General features: G+C 39.8%; 2 protein-coding genes across 4 annotated transcripts in view; one reads left to right on the plus strand and one right to left on the minus strand.

Moving 5' to 3' along the window:
* Nucleotides 1–27,426, plus strand: part of XPOT (exportin for tRNA) — a 160,769-nt gene that overhangs the window by 49,705 nt on the left and 83,638 nt on the right. For both annotated transcript variants that reach the window (XM_043564800.1, XM_043564802.1), the window contains exons 3-4: nucleotides 5,057–5,162; nucleotides 7,056–7,134. The gene's annotated coding sequence lies outside the window, so the exon portion shown is untranslated. The remainder of the gene's footprint in view (nucleotides 1–5,056; nucleotides 5,163–7,055; nucleotides 7,135–27,426) is intronic.
* CB4H12orf56 (chromosome B4 C12orf56 homolog) overlaps nucleotides 1–27,426 on the minus strand; it is an 87,813-nt gene that overhangs the window by 21,280 nt on the left and 39,107 nt on the right. For both annotated transcript variants that reach the window (XM_043564809.1, XM_043564810.1), the window contains exons 4-7: nucleotides 17,833–18,241; nucleotides 12,790–12,860; nucleotides 6,913–7,057; nucleotides 472–578 (exon numbers count right to left, since the gene is read on the minus strand). In XM_043564809.1, coding sequence (XP_043420744.1) covers nucleotides 472–578; nucleotides 6,913–7,057; nucleotides 12,790–12,860; nucleotides 17,833–18,241 — 732 coding nt within the window. The remainder of the gene's footprint in view (nucleotides 1–471; nucleotides 579–6,912; nucleotides 7,058–12,789; nucleotides 12,861–17,832; nucleotides 18,242–27,426) is intronic.

The raw sequence follows: 27,426 nt of genomic DNA on the forward strand, positions 1-27,426 counted from the left end.
AGTGAAAGGTGTCTTTCCTCCAGACACCCATTTTTTTTTTCCTTTGGGACAACCAATATTCTAGTTTCTTGTATAGCCTTTCTTTAAAAAGTAGAACATAATGGGGGCACCTGCCTGGGTGGCTCAGTTGGTTAATCATCCGACTTTTGATTTTGGCTCAGGTCATGATCTCATGGTTCATGGGTTCGAACCCTGAGTCAGGCTCCACACTGAGAGTGAGGAGCCTGCCTGGGAATCTCCCTCTCCCTCTCTCTCTCTGCCCCTCCCCTACTTGTGCTCTCTCTCTCCCAAAATAAATAAATAAACTTTAAAAAAAGTAGAACAAAATGAATGCTATTTTAAAAAATTTATGTGAAGCAAAACTTGCAGCGCCATTTATCATTAATATGGTACGTATATTGTCCAGTGCCTTCCATTCATCTTTAACACCCTAGGGGGAAAAGAATCTATGATTATCCAGTTAATACTTACAGCAGCTCATCAGCCCTTTGGCTTCTATTTTGAAGTGTGCTCTTATCCCTAGACTCTGGCAAGTACTCATGAAGTTTGTTCACTAGGAAATAGAAAAGGTCACTGGTCTGTGAAAGCAAGCAGGAAAGAAGATGGTAAATAAGGTATCAGATGGTAAAACTCTATCTTTACATAATAAAAATATGAAGAAATTATTCTCTGGGGACGAAGTGAATTAAAATATCTCTCATTAATATTAGCATAATCCGAACTGAAAACACTTTTACTTACCACCGGGAAACAGACCACTGTTCTGGTGAACAGAGCCAGAACTAAAGCCTAGGGGTGATGCTGAGAGATGCTTAATAGGCTTGGCTCTCCTGTTAATATTGAAGGCCCTCTAGAAGTAGGTGTTTAATCTCAGGCAAGTTATTTACTTACCTGGGAATAATATATTAAATGGAGGCTACTCTAATTCCTGTCTTTCCAAAGTAATTTGGCCTTTGTGAGGATACAATGAAATAAGGGCTAGAAAAACACTTTTAAAAATGTTTGCTAACCTGGGGCGCCTGGGTGGCTCAGTCGGTTAAGCGTCCGACTTCGGCTCAGATCATGATCTCACGGTTCATAGGTTCGAGCCCTGCATCAGGCTCTGTGCTGACAGCTCAGAGCCTGGAGCCTGCTTTGGATTCTGTGTCTCCCTTGCTCTCTGCCCTTCCCCTCCTTATGCTCTGTCTCTCTCTGTCTCTCAAAAATAAATAAATGTAAAATAAATAAATATATATATTTACTAACCTAAAAGCAAACTCACAGCATTGGTGTAGCCTAATGAAGATGGTGGAGAATGATACTAATAATTCTGTTAATACAGTATATTTCCATCTCTGCCAAAATAAACACAGACTTAAGAGTGCAGGAACCAAATTTTTTGTGCTTTTATGCCATCTCTTGAGATAAATCGAGCATGAAGTAAGCACTGGCCCATGAAATCAGGCAAGTTGGTACTAATTAGAAATATAATGTAATTGCTTCTCTTTTCCGTCCCTCTCTTGTTCGTTTTCTTCCCCAGGACTTTTATTTACTAGTGACAAATTAGACTCTTTGTTTAGACAGGTATTATGGGTGCCTGTATATAGGTGATCTGGAATGAGAAGAGGCTGAGGATGGCAGGTGGAGAGAGGGACCAGAGGAGAAGGAGCAGGATGCATAGCAGACCCTCTCAGAAGGGCTGCTGTTTACTCACTGCCCTGGTAAATTAGCACGGTTGGTGGCTCTGCACACGAACTCTGGTGCCTAGTTCTTTCAGTTCATATCCCAGCTCTGCCATGGGTCAGCTTTGTCATATGTGGCAAATTACATACACACTGTATGACTCAGGTTATGTCTAAGATGGAGTTAATGTCACCTGATGGGGCTGAAATAAGATAGTATGTGTAGGGGCTTCTGGGTGGCTCAGTCGGTTAAGCATCTGACTTCGGCTCAGGTCATGATCTCACACTCCGTGAGTTCAAGCCCCACATTGGCCTCTGTGCTGACAGCTCAGAGCCTGGGGCCTGCTTCGGATTCTGTGTCTGCCTCTCTCTCTGCCCCTCTCCAGCTCGTGCTCTGTCTCTCTCTCCCTCAAAAATAAATAAAAACATCTTTTAAAAGAGAAAGAAATAGAATTACCATATGATTCAGCAATCCCACTAATGGGTATACTCCCAAAAGAACTGAAAGAGTCTCAAAGAGGTATTTACACACCCATATTCATAATGGTAATGTTCACAGTAGCTTAAACATGGAAGCAACCCAAGTATCCATCAATGGAGAATGGATAAGCAAAATGTGTTATATACATAAATGGAATATTACTCAGCCTTAAAAAGAAGCAAATTCTGACATATGCTACAACATTGATGATCCTAGAAGACATGATAAGTAAAATAAGCCAGTCACAAAAAGACAAATACTGGATGGTTCCACTTACATGAAATATTCAGAGAAGTTAAATTCATAGAAGTAGAAAGAAGAATGGTATTGCCAGAGGCTGCATGAAGTGGGGGAATGAGGAGTTATTGTTTGATGAGTATAGTTTCAGTTTTGCAAGATGAAAAGAGTTCTGGAGAGGCTCCAACAGTATACAGAACCTACTTAAAATCACTGGACCATACATTTAAAAATGGCTAAGATAGGGACACCTGAGTGGCTCAGTCCGTTAAGCATCTGACTTCAGCTCAGGTCATGATCTCACGGTTCGTGGGTTCGAGCCCCGCATCGGGCTCTTTGCTGATAGCTGAGTCTAAAGCCTGCTTCAGATTCTGTGTCTCCTCTCTCTGCCCCTCCCCTGCTTGTGCTCTCTCCCTCTCTCTCTCTCAAAAATGAACATTAAATTTTTTTTCTTTTAATGGTTAAGATGGCAAATTCTATGTTTATCTGTATGTTACCACAATAAAAAATAATGTTGAGAAAAAAAAACTTCATGGAGAAAAAATAAAGGGTTAGGAAGGAACATGAACAGAGAATTCTTTCATTCACTCATTCATTGATTAAACACATAACTACGGATTATCAGCTATGTAGCAGGAACTGTACTAGGTAATGAGATAATATCTTGAGGAAAGCAGACAAACAAACATGGTGTCCATAATCCTAAAACTTACAGTTTAGTCGACCTATGAAAAAATGTTCTCATAATTTAAAATTTACTTGTAAGAAAATTGTTTAAAAAAAAAAGATTACCTTAAAGAAAATTATACCCCATACAGTTGATTTCAAAAGGGGACATTGTGTGTGTGTGTGTGTGTGTGTGTGTGTGTGTATTTATAGTATATAATATATTTATATAAAATTACATATATTTGTAAAATTTTATTTATATGAAACTATTATATGTATGATTTTTTATCATCTTACTCAGGAACCAAAAGTTCGAGATGCCTCTAATCTCCCCACGCCAGTGTGGGTTCCTGAGGAAGTTTCACACAACCTTATGTTCACCAGGGAGCCCAGCACAAAGTTGCAAAACCACTGCTTAAGCTTAAAGCCATAATAACTTTAAAGAAAAAAGCTCCTAAAAGAAGATAAAAATGTTGACTTTTATTAGTTATATATGTTAACTTTGTATAAATGAATGTAAGATTGTGGTTGTGGATTAGAGAGAACATAAGGCTACCAGGTCTTGGAAGCATGGTGGGGAGGAGAACGAGGTACCCCACTAAGTGTGGGGAGACCACAAATAGGGAGACTGCCCATATAACTTATTTCCCTCTCTCTTCATTTTGGCCTCTCATTTTTGACAACTGAGTTAGAAGACCTATTTTAATCCATCTAAGGACATTACATTAAAGAAGGGCTGCAGTATTTTCTTTTTTTTAAATGTGTATCTGTTTATTTTTGAGAGAGAGATAGAGACAGACAGAGAGGGAGACAGAGAATCCCAAGCAGGCTCTGCGCTGTCAGCACAGAGCCCAGTGCAGGGTCCAAACTCACGAACTGTGAGATCATGACCCGAGCCGAGATCAAGAGTTGAGCACTTAACTAAGCCACCCAGGCACCCCTGCAGTATTTTCAGTTAAGCAACAGAACATGAATGCTTTATTCCTAGATTTTTGATCAGGTTAATTTTTCACAAGACAATAAACTTTCAGTTCAATATGAATTGATTATGGGACCTGGTATACACATGGCACACGTTAGACCTTAGGGTGAATACGAAGATGATGAGTAAGACACATGCCTGTCCTGAAGAAGCTTATAGCATACAAGGGTAAATTTAAAAATTTGCCAAAAACTGTAGTAAAAAGGAGACTTTCTGAGCTAATTCTTGAGGGTAGGAACTGTGTCTTACTCATGCTCACATTTCTAATGCCTATTCCCATTCCTGGCCTAGAGCAGGCATGTAATAAATATTTGTTGAATTGTTAGAAGGTGCTGAGATACCATAGAACTGCATTGTCCAACACAGTAGCCACTGGTCACATGGCACTACTTAAATTTAAATCGATTAAAATGGTGGGGCGCCTGGGTGGCTCAGTCGGTTAAGTATCCAACTCTTGATTTCAGTTCAGGTCATGATCTTACAGTTCGTGAGTTCAAACCCTGCGTCAGGCTTTGCACTAACAATATGGAGCCTGCTTGGGATTCCCCCCCCCCCTTTGCCCCTCCCCCACTCACAATCCCCCCCCTTCTTGAAAATAAATAAACATTCTTTTAAATTTCACTTCCCTAGTCACTGGCCACATTCATTGTGGCTAGTGGCTACTTTATTGAACAGCATAGATTAAAGAACATCAAAGAAAGTTCTATGGTACAGGACTGCCAAAACAGATGAGAAAGAGGAGGGTTCCAAAGTTCCCCATAGAGGATGACAGGAAAGGCAGAAGAACGGCATTTGAGCTGAGCCTTGAAGAATGGATGGGTAGGATTTTAACAGGAGAAAATGGAAGAAAGAGTAGCCTAGAGATAACGGCAGGGGAAACGAGGAGGGGCTGGAAGGACAAGGTGTTCAAGTCACCCCACGAGGCTGGAGCTTTTAGAGGAAAGAGATGAAAGCAAGGAAGTGTGGGGTTGAGTGGGTTAGGCCCAGCCTCATTCTCTTTCTTTGTATCTTTCTTTGGCTCCACAGCCAAGGCCATCTGCATCAGGCACATTGGAAGATTGGATATGCTTAAGAAGCCTCGAGGCCAACGCTCTGATATTCAACATCAACACCCTTCTTGCTAGTCTAACCTGTAAGTGGTACCTCAGTTCTCCTACCTAGACATCTGCTTTAAATCCAGTCCCCCGATTGTGTCTGGTTTATCTAAGTGGACATCTGTGAGCCCCGTGTGAAGTCCTTGGCTAGTCCTCTCCCAGCTGCTAGGTTTACTCTGGACAATCTTTATATCCTTGCCACCTCCCCTACCTCATTCCATGAAGACTCTATTGCCAGACCCTAAACAAGCAGATCTTCCTGGTGTCAAATGTTTTTGCAGACATTTGGGTATAACCTACGCATGTGCCGGAATGTCCTGATCTCTTTTGCACACTCTCTGTGTAGAGGTCACTCTCTCTGCCGGTGCTCTGTGCCTTCCCTGGGAGCATCTACAGCTGGGTTCGTTTGCCCAGTGCCTGCCCTATATAGATGTTGGCCCTTCCTGAAAACCCACCTTGCATGGGCCATGCCTGTCCAAATTTGGAATCTGTGACAGAAGTCCTTAGTGGAGAGCCTTAAATGCTAAAGCCAACGTGTTTGTACTTCAAAGGGAGAGCCACAAGAAGTTTTTGAGTGCGCAAGGACACAAAATCAGAGTTACAGATTAAACTAATACCACATGTGGGATGGACTGGAGAGTTATACGTGGGTGTGATATAATATCAGTTTCCTTAGCCTTTTCACATTAACTCCATTTCCATGTTCATAGTCACCTTGTGTGGTCATTTCGATGCCTGTCCCTATATTCTCTACAATCCTCTTTAGTTTTGGAGTCAAGACCCGGATGTTATATTCCTAACAGGGTGTATCCGGTTTAAGCATTTACGTAGCACAGTATCATTGTTGCCTGTCTCAGTGTTGGGGAACATTTGACATAATATTCTATGCAGCTGATACACCCTCTAATTAGGGTAATTAACCATTTCAGTTTGCTTGGGACTATCCTAGCTTTTGCACTCAAAGTCCCATATCCTGGGAACTTCTTCAGTCCTAGGCAAGCTGTGACAGTTGGTCACCCAAGTGTGGGCAAACCTGGGTGGTTGGTCGTTCTACATGTGAAGCCCTTCGAATCTAAGACCAGGACTGTCTTGTATGGCTGGGGAGCTGTGCACTTTACAGCTGCTCAATAAAATGTTGGCAACTCTGAAACCACTGGCCAGAATTAGGATACAACATATAGCCATCAAGAGGAGCTCAACCCGAGGCAGGGCTCACCCCTCGTTAGCACCATATCAGTACTCGCCAGGGCTTCTGAACACCTGCCTGTGAAACTGAAGTGAAAGTGCGTAAGTCTTACAGAGTAAGTCTGTAACTTGCTGAGTGAGAGCTAGGTTGATTTGACTCCCCAAGAGTCACCTTTTTAAAAAAGTCCTACGTTCACAAGTAACTTGTTTTAATTGTACTTATATTGTAGGGTTACCTGAAGGTAAAACTTCTTAAAATCTACTTTCTCATCTCACTCTCTGTACCCATACATCTTGCATTCCAGAAGCTCCCCCTCCAACACACACATATACATGTGGTTGCCAAACCAACCCACATAAGGTACTTTTTGCTACCATTCTCCTTCCCCGTCTCTCCTCCGACACACACATATACATTATCGATTACGTCACAAGATTTCAAATACTGAGTCATGATTGCATTAAATTTCCATCAACATTTTAAAATACAGCCTCCGAATACAAGACAACATTTATTTGTATTTTACTACATGCTCAAATATCCTGCATTCGATAAATAGCTGGAACAAGTTTCAAAGATTAAAAATAAAACAAAACACCTACTTTCCAGAAAAGCCTTTTCAGAATGAAGTTTTTCTGGGCTGCTACTTTAAGTTCTGTAATTAGACAAACTATCTTCCTCAACGTATTGTCTTTAAGGAAAAGTTCAGATTTAAGTTGACCGAAGTGCTTAATTTTCTCCTCAGATCTACAGAAACACAAGAAAAAAATTTCCATGTAAAAAATGGTAAACGGCAGTTGAAGAATATCAACAATTATTGACAGGTTTGTAAAACTTTGTTTCTAATGGAATTTTAATATAGTTTTGTGCTTCTAGTTTTATTACTCATTAGTAATGGACCTTGCTTTCCCCAGATTGAGCTATTCATAACTCTCCAGGCATACTTTTGCCCGTGCCCCTTTACTCAAGCTGTATCCACGTCAGCAATGCTCTCAGTGTCCCTAGGAAACTTCTGTCTCTCTTTCATAGTCTAGCTTGCAGTTTGCTACATACCATCTACCATACTGCCTGAGCCAAATGGAGTATTATTTGCTTAATATTTTTTCTTTAAATCAACTCCCTTTGTGTGTGTGTGTGTGTGTGTGTGTGTCTGTGTGTCTGTGTGTGTGTGTGTGTGTGTGTGTGTGTGGAGAGAGAGAGAGAGAGAGAGAGAGAGAGATTATTCACAAAGAAAACTTTGTATCACTACTTTACAAGGAGAACCAGTGTCATGTGCCATAAATAGCAGGTAACTGTAAAAACATCAGGGAAGCAACACAGATTCTACATTGATGCGCCACATTCCCAGCCTGAGGCCTGCTCTCTCTCTGACAAAAAGGCAGATGAACATGTCTCAGAGAGCTCCCGCTTTGGTCACCAAGCCCAGAGGTTCTCCCTAATAAGACTGGACTAGTTGGAAAAGCAATCACTGTTCCACTGTGGAATTCAAAGTTGTTTCCTGCCATGTCAGAGTACCACATGCATTCATCTCTTGTCACTGACCTGCGTACGTTCGATACTTCAGGAAAAGCTGGCTTTGCTGAAGAGAGTAACGCCTCCCCCTTAAAGCCTTCCCTAATTCCAGCATGAATGAGGACCCTCTCCTATAGCACTTTTCCCACACGTCTTATATATTATATATGGTATATATATAATATATATACCATATATATATAACACACATATATATATTATACATAACACACATATACATATTATATATGTTACATATTATACATATGTATTATTTATAATATATAATGTGTATTATATATGTTATATGTTATATATGTGTGTTATATACATATGTGTTATATGTGTTATATATTAATATATATTAATATAATCATATTTAATTGTATAATATAATTATATTTATTTAATTATATAATATAATTATATTTAATTATATAATATAATTAATATATATTATATATATTATATATCTTTTGCCCCATTGTTGTGATCGTGTACTTGTCCTGGGCACTTTTCATGGACTATCTCATGCAGTCCCACGAAGGAGGTATGGCTGGGAATTAATGTTACATTTATGGGATGTTAGAAAGGTTAAGTAGCCTGTCCAAGTTCAAACAACTAGTGATTCAGAAGAGCAGGGTGCAAAGTAGTAGTAGAAGAGATGTTTCATATTCTGTGTAGGTCAGTGGAAACTTCCTAAAATTTCTGACTTGAAGTCAAAATATTTTTAAAAAATCTTTTTTAACATTTTTAGTCACTTGTTGAGAGACAGAGAGAAACAGAGCGCAAGCAGGGGAGGGGCAGATAGAGGGGGAGACACAGAATCCAAAGCAGGCTTCAGGCTCTGAGCTGTCAGCACAGAGCCCGATGTGGGGCTCCAACCCATGAACTGTGAGATCATGACCTGAGCTGAATTTGGATGCTTAACTGACCCAGCCACCCAGGAACCCCAAAGTAAAAATATTTTTACCACCTACTCCAACCTTAATACCAGCCATTTATCCCAATACTACTGCACGGAATCTTGGCTCTTGCCTACTACCTCCCCTTCTATTTAAAGACACTATGATTTTCTCTTCTATCCAATCACTGAGCCTCTCTTAGTAACAAAAACAGGAAGACTTCCTGAAAAACAGTCTCTTTTCCAGTGGAGAGTCTGCAAGAGAAATGATCAAGAATTCAGGGATAGAAGTCAGAGGCAGAAGAACATGATTATAAATATGGGGTTCAGATTACAGATCTGCCTCTCTTCACCTGAGTAATTACCATGGGCAAGTTACCTACTCTCTGTGTGCCTCAGTTTCCCATCTGTAAAATAGGGATGATGATAATACCTACCTCATCATTTTGATACTTCGGTTACTACATGTGCTTAGCACACGGTAAATATTTAATAAATAGTTTGTAAATAAAATACGAACGAGCTTTGAGATCCCACTTCCCTATGCATCCACTTCTAACTACAATCCCATTTCATTTAAAAAATACTATAAAATCCCTCTGTTCTCTGAGAACTCCAAAAACAGCAGAAATGTAGTTTTCACAAACAAGTGAGCTTAGAAAACCACAAGCTCAGAAAGCATACCAGCAGAATTACTTTCCAATTGACTTTCCTATTTTTCCCATTAGTCAACAATTTGCTGAGATTCACATAGGGACAGTTTTTTTTTTTCCTTTGGCACCTATGATAATAGACTGAAATACCAAACTTACAAAAAATTTTTTTTTCATAAGAAAAAACACACTAATCTCTTCATACTAAAAATCAATTCATATGTAAATTGAGGTCTCATATACATCATAAATACAGGTTAGATTCAGGAGTCTATATTTCTGTAGAGACATTGATATAATCACAGTTTCTCTGCCCAGAATATTTGTTTTTACATAGATGATGATAAACTTTACTTGGCTAATTTAAATAATAAAAAGTCTAGCACCAGAAGACTCCATTATTCAATTTAGGAATAAGGGGAAATGTTACATTAATTTTAACAGATATTCTATATATTTTTTTTTTTAATTTTTTTTTAACGTTTATTTATTTTTGAGACAGAGAGAGACAGAGCATGAACGGGGGAGGGTCAGAGAGAGGGAGACACAGAATCTGAAACAGGTTCCAGGCTCTGAGCTGTCAGCACAGAGCCTGACATGGGGCTTGAACTCATGGACCATGAGATCATGACCTGAGCTGAAGTCGGCCGCTTAACCGACTGAGCCACCCAGGCGCCCCATCAGATATTCTATATTTTCATCAGCTAGAAAATATAAACTCACTCAAATAATGTAGCAAGAAGGATTCTTGATCTAATGATAAGCTCTATTTTTCCCATATGTTTTCATTTTTGGAGGGGATATTCTACATAAATAATACATTTTTATAATGATTTACAGCTGGAAAAGGCTTTTCATACATTATCTCAGAAGCACTGTGTATATGTTCACAATAGTCCCTATACACCCATGATGTTACAGGACTCACATTTGTGACAGAGTTCTAATTTGAAACCCAAAGAATGTTTACTCCTTTTAAACTGAAGGTGCCTTGCAGGCAGAGACCTGTCTTATATATCTTGTACATAGACCACATTCTTCATAGTGCATTTTAAATCACTGCATTTTAAATGTGTTGCCTTCGGGAATTAACTTTGTAAGAAATATGCTTTTCATGAGTCAAGAGAGTGGTAGAACTCAACTCTCTTTCTGGCCTTCAAGGATAAATTTCAAGCCACACATATACAGAGAGATAAAGCCTATTTTATTATCCAGTTAGTTTTAAAACCACTTTAAATAAAGCACTAAAATTAAAACTGATACTTTTTTGCAGTAAACATATGAAAACAGATAGAAATTCTAAGCTGTCTGTATTACCATCTTTTAAAAACTAAATCACAAACATCCTTACTTTACCCCTACATACCTCAGAACATACCTCAAAATAAACATTTTCTTACAAAATCATCATTGTCACATCTGTCAAAATTATCAATAATTCTTTGCTATGGGCTAATACCCAGTCCACATTCAGATGACCTCCATTGTCTTAAAAATGTCTTTTTAGGGGCGCCTGGGTGGCTCAGTCAGTTAAGCGTCGGACTCTTGATTTTGGCTCAGGTCATGGTCTCACAGTCATGGTTTCAAGCCCCATGGTGGGCTCCGTGCTGGCAGTGCAGAGCCTGCTTGGGATTCTGTCTCTCTCTCTCTCTTTCTGTCCCTCCCTTGTTCTCTATCTCTCAAAATAAATAAATAAACTAAAAAACTTATTTAAAAAATGTCTTTTATTTTTGGTTTGTTGAAATCAAGATAAATAAGATACTTGTTATATTTGCTTATTATGTTTCTTAAGCCTTCTTAAAACTTTTATTATAGAAATTTTTAAGCATACACAAAAATGGATAAAATTGTATAAGAAACCCCATCTATCACCTAGATTCAATAATTTTTAACATTTTGCCAGTCTTGTTTTATCTATTCCCTTAAACACGTATACACACACCTTACCTGTTTTAAAACTGAAATAAAATATATATAACATAAAATTTACCATTGTAACCATTTTTAGGTATACAAATTAAGTGCATTCACAGTGTTGTGTAACCATCACTACTACCCATTTCCAGAACTTCTTCATTTTCCCAAACAGAAACTCTGTACTAATGAACAGTAGGTCCCCATCCCTCTCCCCTCAGCTCCTAGTAACCTCTCTTTTATTTTCTGTTTCTATGAATTTGCCTATTCTCAATGCCTCCTATAAGTAAGTGGAATCATACAATATTTGTCCTTTTATGTGTGTATTCTTTCACTTAGCATAATTTCTTCAAGGTTCATCCATCTTGCCACATGTGTCAGGACCGCATTCCTTTTGAAAGCTAATATACCCACACTTTAAATCAGATTCATGTTTAATTGTTTTAACAATTTATTCATTCATTCCATAAAGGCAGCCTACTGTGTGCCAATGACCAAGGTACAGTCTTGGCCCTTAAGGGGCATAGTACATAATAGGGCAGCACATAATCAAATAAGCAATCATAAGATAGGCTGTTGAGTCCTAAAAGATGGTAAGCACAGAATGTTCTAGAGGGGCCCCTCCTAATATAGTTCTGAGAAATGATTTTTAGAGAAAGGGATAGCAAGCTAAGTCTTGATGAGTTGAAGTTATTCATGAAGGAGAAGAAGAATAGAGAGTAGGGTTCCAGGATAGAGGAAAAAACAAACAAACAAAAAAACCACGGAGCTTTCTGAGAACTGTGAGATCATTTGGATCAGGAGGTTAGGGCAGTAGTTGAGGGGACACAACAGTTGAAGATGGAAAGATGAAAAGACACATCAGAAAGATCTTTATAAGCTGCTGTAAAGTTTAGACCTTTTTCTAAAGGCAATGGAGAGCCATTCAAAGACTTTAAGGGAGGGAGTTACATGATCAGATTTGTGCTTCCGAAAGATTTCTTTGTTGTTATGGAGAATGGTTTAGAGAGTGAAGGCAGAAGCCAGTTAGGAAAATACTGTAGGAGCTCAGAACAAAGGTAATTGGGCTGAGTATGTGACAGTCAAAGAAGTAGATGTTATCCAGATATATTAGAGAAAAGCAATAAATCATGTGGTGAATGGCTGGGTGTGGGGGGGGTGGGGTGTAGGGGAAAGAGAAGATAAGGATGACTTCCAGGACTCTGGCTTAGGTGATCTGGGGATAACAACATCAGGCCCTGTGTTAGGGAACACAAGAGGAAGGTCCGGTCCCAGAAGGAAGATGCTGAGTTCTGTTTCAAATATACTGACTTTAAAGTTCTTGTAAGACCTACAAGAGGTGATGGCCAGTGGGCAATTATGTTTGCAGACCTAAAATTCAGGGCAGAGAGTTGAAGTAGAGGTGTAAATGTGTTGGTCATCAACACCTGGAGTTACGAGAGGCAGAGATGAGGGAAGAGTCCCCCACGCAACTCTAGCATATCATCACTCCTTACCTATATGGCTTTTGACTTCCGATAGGACTGAGCTCACCAGCACGTAGGGGATCTTGTAAAAGAGTAGCTTTCTAAAAGAGGAAAAAAGTGGGAATAGTTAGAATCTTTGTTTACTGAAAATCAATTTCTCCTACTTTTAGTCAATACTGTATATCTATTCCTTAATCCATGCTATAGTACGTGATTTGTTTATGTAAATAATACCACAGAGTATTTGTTTCCTTATATAGTTTTTAATAATTTTAAACATGACACTTGCTCATTATAAAATGAAATTATCTATCAAAATCAAACAGTACAAAAATGCATAAACAAAAGATAAAAGTTCCATGTCTCTCCCTAATCCTCCCATCCCACTAGTCAAAGTACCTTACTATATACTTGATACTAATATAACACTGTATGCTAATTATACTGAAATTAAAAACAGTGACAACAAAGTACCTTACTATATTATTATCAGTTTGGTTTATATCCTTTCAGGTATATAAAAACATACTAATTATAACATACATCTATAGGGGCGCCTGGGTGGCTCGGTTCATTAAGCGTCTGACTCTTGATCTCAGCTCAGGTCATGATCTCAAGGTTCGTGGGATCAAGCCCGGAGGCAGGCTCTGAGGCAGACAGCGCAGAGCCTGCTTGGAATTCTCTCTCCCTCCCTCTCTCTCTGCCCCTCCTGCACTAGTGTGCATTCAAACACACATGCACCCTCTTTCTCTCCCAAAGTAAATAAACTTAACAAAAGACATACATCTTATACATATTAGATGATATCTTTTTATAATATATATTTAGTACTGGCTAAATTACATCACATATGTTAATCTGGAACTTTTTTTTCACTTAATATATGGTAGACAATTTTCCATTTCTGTATATATATGTTTACTTCAATCTTTTTAATGATTACCTAGTATTTCATAGCATAGATTATACAATAGTTTTCTTAACTATTCCCCTATTAATAGGGTTATTTTTTTCCCTCAAATCTTTAGTGTTGCCATTTTCCATTCATTCTGGGTCTTGAAAATAAGTTGGTATGTAGTGTTCAGCAAGTCCTCTAAATAATCTTTTATTTTATGTTAAGGCTTAACAGACAGGTCCGAAAGAATTTCTGAAACGTTGCTGATTTACAACTCCAAACAAACTTACCCCTTTCTTATTCCTTAATATCAGAGCAGGATGGTGAGTGGGTGGGGGAAGTATGTGCTTTTTCTCACTACTTTTGTTTTTTATTTATTTTTAAAAAATGTTTATTTATTTTTATTTTTGAGAGAGAGAGCATGAGCAAAGGAGCTGAACCATGACCTGAGCTGAAATCAAAGAGTCAGACGCTTAACCAATGAGCCACCCAGGCGCCCCACTACTTTTGTTTTTTTAAAGAAATCTCTATACTCAGTGTGGGGTTCAAACTCAGGACCCTGAGAACAAGAGTCAAATGTTCTACCAACTGAGCCAGCCAGACACCCCTGTTCTTAACTACTTTTGTCATTGTTTTAAGTTAAGGGGAAAAAAAAGCTGTCTTTTTTTCCTCTCTAAATGTTAATGGTTACTTTAAATCTAGAATTTTAATTTGGGGATATTCCTTAGTTATTTAGCTTTCTAGCACCTATCTTCACAACATGTAAATGACAAACAATTGCCATGTATTGTTTCTGTAGAATTTGAGATGCTAAAGAACTCAGATGTAATTATTTTTGGTGAAAGTTACAGATAAAATGGATCACTGAAGGAGACTTGGCTCTTTGGAAACCCTTAAAATCAGAATGAGTGCTGATTTCTCACTGGATAGTTTAGGTTTATTTTCCCCGAAAATACAGAGAGAGTTAACATGTCCATTCCTTTTTCCCAGTAGCATTTCCCTACTTCAATGTGAATAATCATTCTAGATCTCAAAGCACAAGAGATCAGTTAGCCAAGATACGTCTGACTGATTTAAGAGATTATTGTTTTTTAATTTCCTAAAACTTATAGAAGTATCACCAAGAATAACATGATGAAAGAAACAGTGTCACAAAAGTCATAACTTTCTAAATATTTATATTGAATTAATGTCTCATTTTTACTAGAATGAATGCTAACCTGATTGATTCATCATATGTATGAAATATTTGCTTGCCCATTTTCCATCTTTCAAGAGATAGAACATTATTTTTTTAATGTTAAGTGTATTTATTTGAGAGAGAGAGTGCACGCAAGCAGGGGAGGGGCAGAGAGAAAGGAAGAGAGAAAATCCCAAGCAGGCTTCACACTGTCAATGCAAAGCCCGACAGTGGGCTCTAATCCACAAACTGCAAGATCATGACCTGAGCCAAAGTCAAAAGTCGAACGCCCAACCAACCGAGCCACCCAGGCACCCTAAGGGATGGAACATTTTTAATAATAGCATCTTTTAGGGGCACCTGGGTGGCTTAGTCGGTTAAGCATTCAACTTCAGCTCAGGTCATAATCTCACCGTTTGTCAGTTTGAGCCCTGCATAGGACTTTGTTTTTTTGTTTTTAGTTTTATTTTGTATTTTGTTTTTAATTTATATCCAAGTTAGTTAGCACATAGTGCAACAGTGATTTCAGGAGTAGATTCCTTAGTGCCCCTTACCCATTTAGCCCATCCCCCCTCCCAAAACCCCTCCAGTAACCCTCAGTTTGTTCTCCATATTTATGAGTCTCTTCTGTTTTGTCCCCCTCCCTGTTTTTATATTATTTTTGCTTCCCTTCCCTTGTGTTCATCTGTTTTGTATATTAAAGTCCTCATATGAGTGAAGTCATATGATATTTTCTTTCTCTGACTAATTTCACTTAGCATAATACCCTCTAGTCCATCCACGTAGTTGCACATGGTGAGATTTCATTCTTTTTGATTGCCGAGTAATCATCTTCTTTATCCATTCATAAATTCATCCATCATGGATCCATTCATCCATCAATGGACATTTGGGCTCTTTCCATACTTTGGCTATTATTGACAGTGCTGCTATAATCATTGGGGTGCATGTCTCCCTTCGAAACAGCACACCTGTATCCTGTGGATAAATGCCTAGTAGTGCAATTGCTGGGTCATAGGGTAGTTCTATTTTTAGTTTTTTGAGGAACTTCCATGCTGTTTTCCAGAGTGGCTGCACCAGCTTGCATTCCCACCTGCATAGGACTTTGTGCTGACAGCTCAGAGCCTGGAGCCTGCTTCGGATTCTGTGTCTCCCTCTCTCTCTGCCCCTCCCCAGCTAGTGCTCTGTCTCTCTCTTTTTCTCAAAAATAAATAAATATCAAAAAAAATTTTTTTTTTAATGATAGCATCTACCAACTCAAAGATAACCCCCCTCCACTGACATTTATTTCAATGGTCATAGAAAAAAAATTAAATCTTGGCTCCACAGTAATTGTGCAAACTTGCATACATCATTTAATTTCTCAGTGCCTTAATTTCATCATCTATGGAATGAGAATAACAGTTCTACCTCCTAGGGTTGTGTGCAGATTAAATGAATTAATATATGAAAGCATCAAAGCAGATCCTACCTGTTAATACATGTCCATTATTGTTACTGCTTTTACTATCAGAAGGGCTATGAGTTTGCCTGTCTGACTTGCCCCAATCATGTCTCTGCTGCAGAATTAAAAAGGAGTACTAAAACCCGGAGTTAGTCAATTCAGGGAAACATAAATGGTCATTTTGAAACATTTAGATAGATCAAAATTTGGTTTTTCTGTTAGAACATATGTGGCCTCCTATTAATAGATCAGAGTTTCCCCCTCTATTTAAGATTTGTTTAGGGGCGCCTGGGTGGCTCAGTCGGTTAAGCGTCCGACTTCAGCCAGGTCACGATCTTGCGGTCTGTGAGTTCGAGCCCCGCGTCAGGCTCTGGGCTGATGGCTCAGAGCCTGGAGCCTGCTTCCGATTCTGTGTCTCCCTCTCTCTCTGCCCCTCCCCCGTTCATGCTCTGTCTCTCTCTGTCCCAAAAATAAATAAACGTTGAAAAAAAATTAAAAAAAAAAAAGATTTGTTTAAATTCTTAATTTGGAGAAAGCTGTTTAAAAATTTAGGAGCGCCTGGCTGACTCAGTTGCTGGAGCATGTGACTCTTGATCTTAGGGTTGTAAGTTGAAGCCCCACATTGGGTATAGAAATTGTTTAAAAATAAAATATTAAAAAAATAATAAAAGTAAGAATTTAAGGAGAAATTTTGAGCATTTAACATGTAATTTAAAAATTGACCATTCTGAACCATGCTATGAGAAAAAACTTGAGCTGTTCTGCAGTCTTTCAGTTTTTAGCCATTTATCAAACCCCTTGCTTCCTTAGCTTCTTCTGAATGAAAAGAGCCTGTCATATTTTTTAATATTATTGTGTTATAAGGTCAATAGTAAAAATTATATATCACTGAATATAACTGAAAAGGATCATGTTATTCCTGTAATAAATTACTTATTTTTAAACTGACCCTTGTGTAATACAAAGATTACACATGAGAGTTCTGACTCTGTCCCTAAACCTACTACATAATCTTGAGTAAGTCACCTAAAATATTCATTTTTCTCATTTCTAAAATAAGGTAAAATTCTAAGTACCTTATTTTGGAGGAAATCACTCCAAAATTATCTGCTCCTATGACAATGACCCTGATTAACCTCTTTTCAATAGCTCAGCTAAGAAATACAGAGACATATTGACAGTGTTGAACTTTATCTGAGCTCTGTGCTCTCTAAAAGCAGCAATGGTTGAGAAAACATCCCAGCTAACTGAAAAAGACCACCCTGCTCACAAATATTCCAAGATAAGACCTTGTCCATCCTTCTCCATGATTGCCAGGAGACTCCCTTGTTTACCTGCCTCTGTAAAACCCCTGGTCCATCCCTGTTTCTTTAAGACACTCATTAATAAGCATTTTCCATCTTGCAATAGCCTGAACAGAATCATGTCCTTAATTGTCCAGTGTGTTTGTCTTTCATAATATTATTAAATTCCAAAGCTAAATTTTGGAAAGCAGGAAAGGCATGTTGGCTTTAAAAATTACTCCAGCCAAAGTTACCTTATGAGGACACTTACTATAATATAATTGGTCCACGAACTTTTTAAGTGCAGAAATATCGATGAGGTTGTAGAAATAATGTACAAATGAAGTTCCAATGCCTTTTTCTCTAGGTTTGGGTTGCTCTGTAAAGGGGAAGCCAGGGAGGAATTTCCTGAGTAAAACTCATTTCCGTTCCCATTGCCCTTTAAAGGGACTTCACTTAGAGAACCGTTGTGATCTGACAGTGCCTTGGGTTCTTTCGTGTTGGTTGTGCAAGATGGCAAGGTGACAACCTTTCCCGTAGCTGATGTGGATTGACAGCTCCTCCTGGAGGGGGTGGGTAAGGGTCGAAAGGCACTTTGGCCATGAAGAGATGGCTCCTTGAGGTCTGAAGGAAGACAGAAGGTTGAGTCTGTGGATGGTGTGCTGACCTCTTGGTGGTACCTGTCAGGTAGAATGTAGCAGTAAACATAATATTCAGAACTTAACAGTAAGGGACAAAGGGAATCTGGTGGCCCAATTGCAGCAGTTTAAGACTTTGAAAGTAAGTAAATATTTTCACATAAAAGGAATACTTTTTTTTTTTTTTTAATTTTAGAAAGAGAGAGAGAGGAAGGGAGAGGGGCAGAGGGAGAGAGAGAATTTTAGGCAGGCTCCATGCTCAGCATGGAGCTCAACACAAGGCTTCATCCCATGACTCTGGGATCATGATCTGAGTTGAAATCAAGATTACGCTCAACCAAATGAGCCACCTAGGTGCCCCAAAAGGAATGCTTATTAAGAGAAGGGAGTGATTTAACCTCACTTGCTTACCCATTGGCCTAGTGGAGGTAGGGTATACTTCATTATACTTTTCTGCTTTCAGAAATAAAACTGTACCCAATGTCATTTAAAGAAGCACTTTCTATATCTAAAGTATTGTGCCTGTCCTTCGCCAAACCCCAACATTTCCAATGTAAGAACTTTTCATTCTGCTTTTGAAACCTGACTCTTCTTTCATTGGGCAATTCTGGTAGATCCTATGAAGAAAAAATTATTCACATGGAGATATTAAGTGAGATTTCTTTTTTTTTTTTTTTGAAGTGAGATTTCTTTTTTTTTTTTTTTTAATTTTTTTTTTCAACGTTTATTTATTTTTGGGACAGAGAGAGACAGAGCATGAACGGGGGAGGGGCAGAGAGAGAGGGAGACACAGAATCGGAAACTGGCTCCAGGCTCTGAGCCATCAGCCCAGAGCCTGACGCGGGGCTCGAACTCACAGACTGCAAGATCGTGACCTGGCCGAAGCCGGACGCCCAACCGACTGCGCTACCCAGGCGCCCCTGAAGTGAGATTTCTTAAGTTTTTTTTTTTTTCTGATTCACGTCTTGCTAATACTCTGATTTTTCCAGTGTCATTCCAATAGTGTCAGCACATTTTTCAGAATCAATCCTGAGTTCCACCCTCACCGTGCCCATTCTCCACCTTACCATGACCATTCCTCTACTCTGCTGCATGAGGAAGCAAGTGGTAGAGGCTAAGAAGTTGTAGGATATGATGAGATCTAAGTTCCGATCGTGGCTCTGCCCCTCAGGGATAATGTGACTTGGGTTGACCTAAGCTTCAATGTCCCAATTTTAAAATAGGAACCTATAATAGCACCAATCTCAAAAATTTTTTGTGAGGATCAAATAAGAAAATACATGCAATGTGTTTGTAACACTGGAAACACTCAGTAGGTGCTTAGCTATTAATATTACCCTATATGGCCTTGAATTACTGGTTTATCATTTTATGCTAAAATATATTGTCTCCCTTATTAGATTGGAACCTTCATGAAAGTGGAAAGCCACTTTGTTTTTATTAGTCCTTAAATTAACTTTAAATAGGTATAAAATTCATTTATTATCTGTACAAGATTATGAACTGTGTTGAGTTCCAGCCCACAGCTCAGTGTTGCAGGTACATGTGCACACACCCATATAAAGTGGTCATTCCAATTTATTCATCCAAGTTCCATCCCACTTAAACAGCCACCCCTTGCCAAACCCTTAGGCTTAAAAATAAAACCCTTAAAAAAATAGGGGTGCCTGGGTGGCTCAGTCAGTTGAGCATCTGACTCTTAATTTCAGCTCAGGCCATGATCCCAGGGTCATGGGATCCAGCTCCGTGTTGGGTCCGTGCTGAGCATGGAGCCTGCTTGAGATTCTCTCTCTCTCTCTCTCTCTCTCTCTCTCTCTCTCTCTGCCCTTCTCCCCTACTCACATGCTCTAAAAAAAAAAAAAAAAAAAAAAAAAAAAAAAAAAAAGATAAATAAAACCAACAAGCAAATTCATATATAGAATGAACAAAGCAATTCTGCCCCTGAGTATCTATCCCAGGGAAGTTTTCAGACAAGTCCATAAAGGAGGAGGGAAAAGGAAGAGGAAGAGAGTGATGGGGGAGAAGAATGAATATTGATTCCACCCCAATGCTCAATAAATGGATCTTTATGTTTTTATAAATGTGTAATTGAGCAATGAATCTTTGTTAATAATGATAAGCTGTGAGCAAATTATGTGCACAAGAATATATCTATTTAATGTTTTCAGAGCCAATTTTGAGAATGATGAAGACATAAAGACTTATAAAAACCCTTATTTCTGGAGGCCTTGATCAAATCCTTTCTCTTGAGTTTCTAAACGTTCTGGATTCATATACTTACCCATATAGTATATTTACATAGACAAGGGACTGGTCCTCCAATAGAATTATAACAACCTACTGTGCAAGAAATTCTTAGAAAACTACTAAGATGGTACCTTGTGCCAAATTATTGTACAACAGCATTTTTATTTTTTAAATACAGTAGCATTGGGGTGCCTTGGTGGCTCAGTCAGTTAAGTGTCCAACTCTTGATTTCAGCTCAGGTCATGATTCCAGGATCATGGGCTCTGCACTGAGCATGGAGCCTGCTTAAGGTTCTCTCTTCCTCTGCCCCTCTGCCCTTCTCCCCCACCACCCCCCCCCCTCAGAATACATACATACATACATATAGTAGTGTTATTAGTGACAGTTGGAAAGAAGAAAGCTATTCTGTCCCAAAGCTTGATCAAGCATTCTGAGGATGCTGAATAAATTATTGCTCAGTGGCTGACATACTGGTAATTAGCAATAACAAAAGAGCTAAGTCTTAATAAGGGCTAAGCGTCACACACAGTTTAAGCACTTTACAGGTACATGATTTAGACCTCACATATCATCCCTGTGAGCAGGGTACTATCAGGAGCTCCATCCTACTCGTGAGGAGTGAAGTCTGGGAAGGTTAAATCACCGAAGGCACAGTCCAGATTTGAGGTCCAGTGTAGCTGCAGAACTTGCACGTTTATGTGCTAGACAGAGAGAAATTGCACAACTCCCTTTCTCTATTTTCTATCAAGAAGTGTTGCTTCTTAGAGAAAAATATAAGGTTCATGTTCTTGGGTTTTATCCCCTGTTCTGTTTTGCTAGTGGCGTAGCACATTCTCATTTCATTGGATTGTCAGGTCTACTTCTTTTTTTACATTTATTTATTTTTGAGAGACAAACAGAACACAAGTGGGGGAGGGGCAGAGAGAGAAGGAGACACAGAATCCGAAGCAGGCTTCAGGTTCTGTGCCCAATGTGGGGCTCAAACTCAAAAACCATGAGCTCATGACCTGAGTCGAAGTTGGACACTTATCCGACTGAGCCACCCAGGTGCCCCTCTACTTCTGTTTATTAAACAGATCAGTTTCTCCAAAAGCTCATCCTTTCGCTTGCCATGGACTGTGGTTAGAAACTCTCCTTTTAAATTTCCAATAGCCAAATATCAGTAGAAGCTATAGATAGATATAAATTCAGATCAGAATCCACCCTAGGGGGTATGGGCAAAGCAGACCTAATCTGAGGGCTAAGCATTGGCACAATTTCTTTTTCCTCATGGATTATTCAAGGTGAACTCAATTAAATTTATATAAATCTTCCTCTGAGCTGGCACTGTAAAAGTGTTCTATTGATCTCAGCCTTCCTCTCTGTTTCTTTACACTCGCAAGCAATATGCAGTCTTTTTTTCCCCCCTGCAGCTTTAGGGAACTCTTAAGTAGGTCACAGTACTCTGTTTCTACTTGAAATATCTCCTTGGGTTTTCTCCTGTAAAATGCATATGAGAACACGGAACTATCCACTAATGAAGAGCTACACTAAAGACAGAGAAACCTAAATACTGAATCTCATTATCAGAGATCACTAATCTGTTTTCCATCCCTTAGGTGTTAAAACACCTGTTGTTTACTATTGCCCTAAAAAGCAATCATACTTATGTAAGTCTGATGTCCCAAGGTAACTGCATCCTTCTTATGACCTGCAGCTTCTCATAATTAGGCCTAAAACTTTACACCTCAGAGGTGTTTCAAAGCTCTGCACATGATAACATTCTTTAGTCCTCTAATTACTGTTTTTTATCCCAGCCTGCTCTTTGTTTATGCTTTTGACTCCTGTGCTTAATCATGGAGATGATAGTGCTAGAAAACTATGGGATGGATAGCAGACCTAGCTCCCTCCTCAGCCCCTTTATTTGGAAACTACTCCTTCCCTCCACACATGGAGCACACAGAAGCTGTTGTGCTTTTAAAGACTGACCTCTTGGCTGTGGTGGCCATTTTTCATCAGTGAGTCATTTATTCAAGCTAGGCATCAGCGACCTTCCCAGGATTTTTAAATTTTATGCAAGAAGGTGTGTGAGTTAGCCTTTATCTGGTGATGGGAGCTGTGACATGTGAATTTAAGACAGGCAAAATGTGAATTTAATAACTTTGTTTATTGTGCCTCAAAAGACATGGTATTCAGTGAGAAAAAACTGAGGCTGATCCACCTACATCAGACGATACAAAGTTCTGTGCCCACTCAAGCCCCCAGTTCCAGCTGTGCCTCAATCTCAAACCATTCCTACATTCTGCTGTTTGGCTTCTGACCTTTGCTGACTTTGCTCACTACTGAACATCTAAAATTGAATACAGGGGCACCTGAGTGGCTCAGTAGGTTAAGTGTCCAGCTCTTGTTTTGGCTCAGGTCATGATCTCACCGTTCACGAGACTGAGCCCCACATGGGGCTCTGCACTGACATCGTGGAGCCTGCTTAAGATTCTCTCTCTTCCTCTCTCTCTCTGTGCCTCCCCCCCCCCTCAAAATAAATAACTTAAAAAAAAAAGTGAAGGGGCGCCTGGGTGGCTCATTCGGTTGAGCATCTGACTTCAGCTCAGGTCATGATTTAACTATTCATGAGTTTGAGCCCCACATCGGGTTTGCCATTGTCAGCGTGGAGCCCGCTTTGGATCCTCTGTCCCCCTCTCTCTCTGACCCTCTCCCGCTTGCACTCTCTCAAAAATAAATAAACATTGTTTTAAAAAGTGAAAACCTTTATAAAAAATAATAATAATAATTAAAATTGAATACAGAGCCCAGTAATTAAAGCACAGATTAGAGTGGTAGGTAGACAAATCTACATTTGTCTCTGTATTTATGTCTATTTCTATATACATCTGTTGAATGAGTGTTGAACTATATGAGTGGTCCCAGTTATTCCAATAAAATCCCCTTTTAACCTAAGCTGGATTTCTGTTACTTCTAATAGACTAATAGAGTTCCGACCCCCACAATAAACTAAGACAACTACTGCAAACATTAATTAGAAGCTTCTTTTGTCAGGATCTCAGTTTGCGAGTTGAGCCCCACCTCAGGCTCTCCACTGGCAGTGTAGAGCCTGCTTGGGATTCTCTGTCTCCCTCTCTGCCTCTCTCCTGCCCCTCTCTCAAAACAAATAAACTTAGAAAGAAAGAAAAGAAGGAAGGAAGGAAGGAAGGAAGGAAGGAAGGAAGGAAGGAAGGAAAGAAAGAAAGAAAGAAAGAAAGAAAGAAAGAAAGAAAGAAAGAAAGAAAGAAAGAAAGAAAGAAAGAAAAAGAAAAGGAAAGAAACCTATTTTTCTAAATTCGAGGAAAATAATGAGACTCTCAGAGTGGTGTAGAAAAACTGGGGCATTCGTATGCCAAAGTGTGGAATGAAGAATATTGAGTCCGAGAGCATGTGGGTGGCTATCAGTGGCATTGCCTTTCCCTCAGTATTTCTAGTTATGAAAGTCATGTTAGGAATTTCACTTAGTACCATGAGACAGCAGAGAGATCCCTCCTCCCAGAACTAATTAAAGTCACAGCACTTAGGGCAATGCATCAACCCCTTCAAAACATGCTTTGTTATTACATGGATTTAGATGAGATCATGCTTCCCCAAGCCTATATAATGCAAGGCAGGCTAGGTCGTAAAGAACACGATTAATCATTCAACAAATATTAAGCAGCTACTATATGCCACACACTAGGCCAAGCACTGGAAATATACAGTGTGCAAGAATACCTAGGTCCCTGTCCTCATGAGGCTCACATTCTAGTGGGAGGACAGACAATAAACAATTGATAGGTAATTGTTTATAAAAGTGCTATGAAACAAAGGGAGTACTCTGATAAACCTGTGTGCATCTGTTGGAGGGTAGTATACCTCATTTTTTATGTTTGTTTATTTTTGAGAGAGAGAGAGAACAGGGGAAGGGCAGAGAGATACAGAATCCCAAGCAGGTTCCATCCTGTCAGTGCAGAGCCTGATGCAGGGCTTGAACTCACAAATCCTGAGATCATGACCCAAGCCGAAACCAAGAGTCGGAAGCTTAACCAACTGACCCACCCAGGCACCCCATGGAGGGTAATATACTTCAGACAGGTGATCAGGCAAGACCTTGTTGAGATGTGGACATTCAAGCTAAGACCTGAAGGATGAGAAAGAGTGAGCCACAGGAAAAGCAGTGTTAAGAGGGGAAATAAAGTGTAAAGGCCCTCCGGTGGAAAAAGCTTGAGGTGCTCTAGACAGTGTGATAAGCAAGGGGTAAAGTGACTTGAGATGAAGCTGGAGACATAAGCAAACGCCAGGGCGTGCTGGGCTGTTCAGACATGTGAAAAGTTTTATTTTTGGGGCAAAGAGACATTTGCAAAAAGATCATTTTGGCTTTAAGGTGAGTAATGGATTCAGACAGGGGTGGAGAGGTACTGTCTTAGCTTGTTTGGGTCTACTTTCAAAGCAGTTAGGCCACAGACTGGGTAGCTTATAAACAACAGAAAATGTATTGCTTACAGTTTTGGAGGCTGGCAAGTCCAAGATCAGGGTGCTAGTGTGGTTTTGCCTTATGCTAAAGACACTCTTCCTGGTTCCCAGCCAGTTCCTTTTTGCTGTGTCTTTACCTGGTGGCAGGGACTAGTGAGCTCTCTGGAGCCTCTTTCTCAAGAGCGCTAATCTCATTCATGAGGCCTCCACCCTCAAGATTAAAGCACCCCACCCCCCACCCCCCTGCCCCAAGGCCCATCTACCAATACCGTCACCTTTGGGGGTTAGGATTTCAACACAGGAATTTGGGAGGGACACAAACATTCCAACCACAGCAGGTACGGACAGTGGAGATGGGGGAGAGTGGAGAGAGGTGTTGCAAATCCAGGTGAGAGGAGAGTTGCTTGTATCAGAGGACTGGCAGTGAAAACAGAAGTTGAGGGATTATAGACATGTCCTGGGTACAGAACGCAGGAATCTCAGTAATTCAGGAGTACATTGACTGTTTAGCCCAAGATTTCCTAAACCATGGTGGCTAGCTAACAGCATCATCTCGGGAGCTACCAAAAACAGACTGCTGAGTCCCATCCCTAAAGCTTAGGACTCAGTAGTCTGGGGTGGAGGCCAGAAGTCTGAACTTTCCATGAACCCTTGAGAGATTCTGACTTGAGGCCAGACTTGAAAAAACCATAGATTTTTGCTCTTACTCCAGGTGAGCTTTCGTCCCACACCCTGCTCTGCGCTATCTCCTCACGTGGCCCAGCCAGCACGCGTTAAGAGTGTATACTCATCTCGGGGCGCCTGGGTGGCACAGTTGGTTACGGGCCCCACTCTTGATTTCGGCACGGGTCATGATCTCAAGGTTCGTGAGTTCAAGCCCCACATCGGGCTCTGTGCTGACAGTGCGGAACCTGCTTGGGATTCTCTCCCCCACTCTCTCTCTCTCTCTCTCTCTCTCTCTCTCTCTCAATAATAAATAAACGTAAGAAAAAAAAATAAAAGAGGGTGTACTCATCTCAAAGCAGCAACAACACCAGGAAGCAGCAATGAGCATCCCAGATTCTGGCTCCCTGAGTGGCAAGTTCAAGCCCAGTAGCCCATCTAACTTCAAACAGCAGGGGTAGTTAGGGAAATGAGCTCTCCTATTGAACTGACTCTCTAGCTAACCTGTTTTGGACAGTTAGCTTTGTTGAAAAAGCTGCCTGAAAGGGTGTGGTTTTACCTTCCTGTAAAAGGCAGAATAGTAGGCCTTTGCAAGTCTGATAATTGAGGTCCTTCTGAGCTTCATGGTTTCTTCATTATTATAGTCTAGAATTGGAGTTGTAAGTTGAATTGGCCTTAAAACAGCAGGCTCCCAAAGGCAGAGGCCAAGGGGAAAGCGGGCTTTGCTGCCCTTCATTCCCTAAGATTTTCAATAGCTTCCCAGCCAACCACCAAAAATAAATTCATATACCACATAAAACCAAAGGAAGAAAAGTTTCTTAACCACCCCCATCTTCTGCTGCATTCTTTGATGGAATCTCTTTTATGAAAATTCTGGAGCTATCCCTGGCTCCAGGAAGGATTTGAAACCAATCCAGATCCCCTTCCATATATACTAGTGTAAAGATTAAAATTCTGCTAGTTGTTTGTTTTGTTTTTTTTTTTTTTTTCTGTTCCAGGCCAGGATGGAATAACAGGGACTAGATATGCCCTCTCACCTAAAAAAAAGAACGAAAAAGAAAGAAAGAGAGAAAGAAAGAAAGAAAGAGAAAAAAAGTACAAAAAAATAAAAACAGCTCTTAAGACCCTGGACACTGGACATGATCTTATGGTTCTTGAGTTCGAGCCCCACATCGGACTCTGTGATGGTAGCTCAGAGCCTGGAGCCTGCTTCAGGTTCTGTGTCTCCCTCTCTCTCTGCCCCTCCCCCATTGTGCTCGCTCTCTCTCCGCTCTCTCTCTCTCTCTCTCAAAAATAAATAAATATTTTTAAAAAAGAAATGTTGTTAAAAAGACACTAGACACTGGACAACAAAGACAGTCATCTCTGAGAGGTAGGAAAACAAACAAGGTGAGACCTAACAACTGCTCCAGCTTCCTGCCTTGACAAAGTTTCCAGGCCACAGTGCAGCCAGGGAGCAACAGATGTTGATTATGGTGATACATATGATAAAATGTATCACACTGTATACTTCATTGCACTTTACTGTGTGTCAATGTAACCTCAATAAAACAAAATACTACTAATAAAGCTTCTCTCCTTGAGCTTCTGGTTTCCATGCCTACTAAAATGGAAGTCCCACTGAAAGGGGAACCATTTTATTTTATTTTTTTAAGCTTAGTTATTTATTTTGACAGAGAGAGACACCACATGTGTGCACGAGCAGGAGAGGGGTGGAGAGAAAAGGAAACAGAATCCAAAGCAGGCTCCTAACTGTCAGTACAGAGCCCAAGGTGAGGCTATTACTCACGAACCCTGAGATCATGACCTGAGCTGAAGTCCAACACTGAACCCACAGAACCAAC

The sequence above is a fragment of the Prionailurus bengalensis genome, chromosome B4, assembly GCF_016509475.1.
Source record: "Prionailurus bengalensis isolate Pbe53 chromosome B4, Fcat_Pben_1.1_paternal_pri, whole genome shotgun sequence".
Classification (NCBI taxonomy): Eukaryota; Metazoa; Chordata; class Mammalia; order Carnivora; family Felidae; genus Prionailurus; species Prionailurus bengalensis.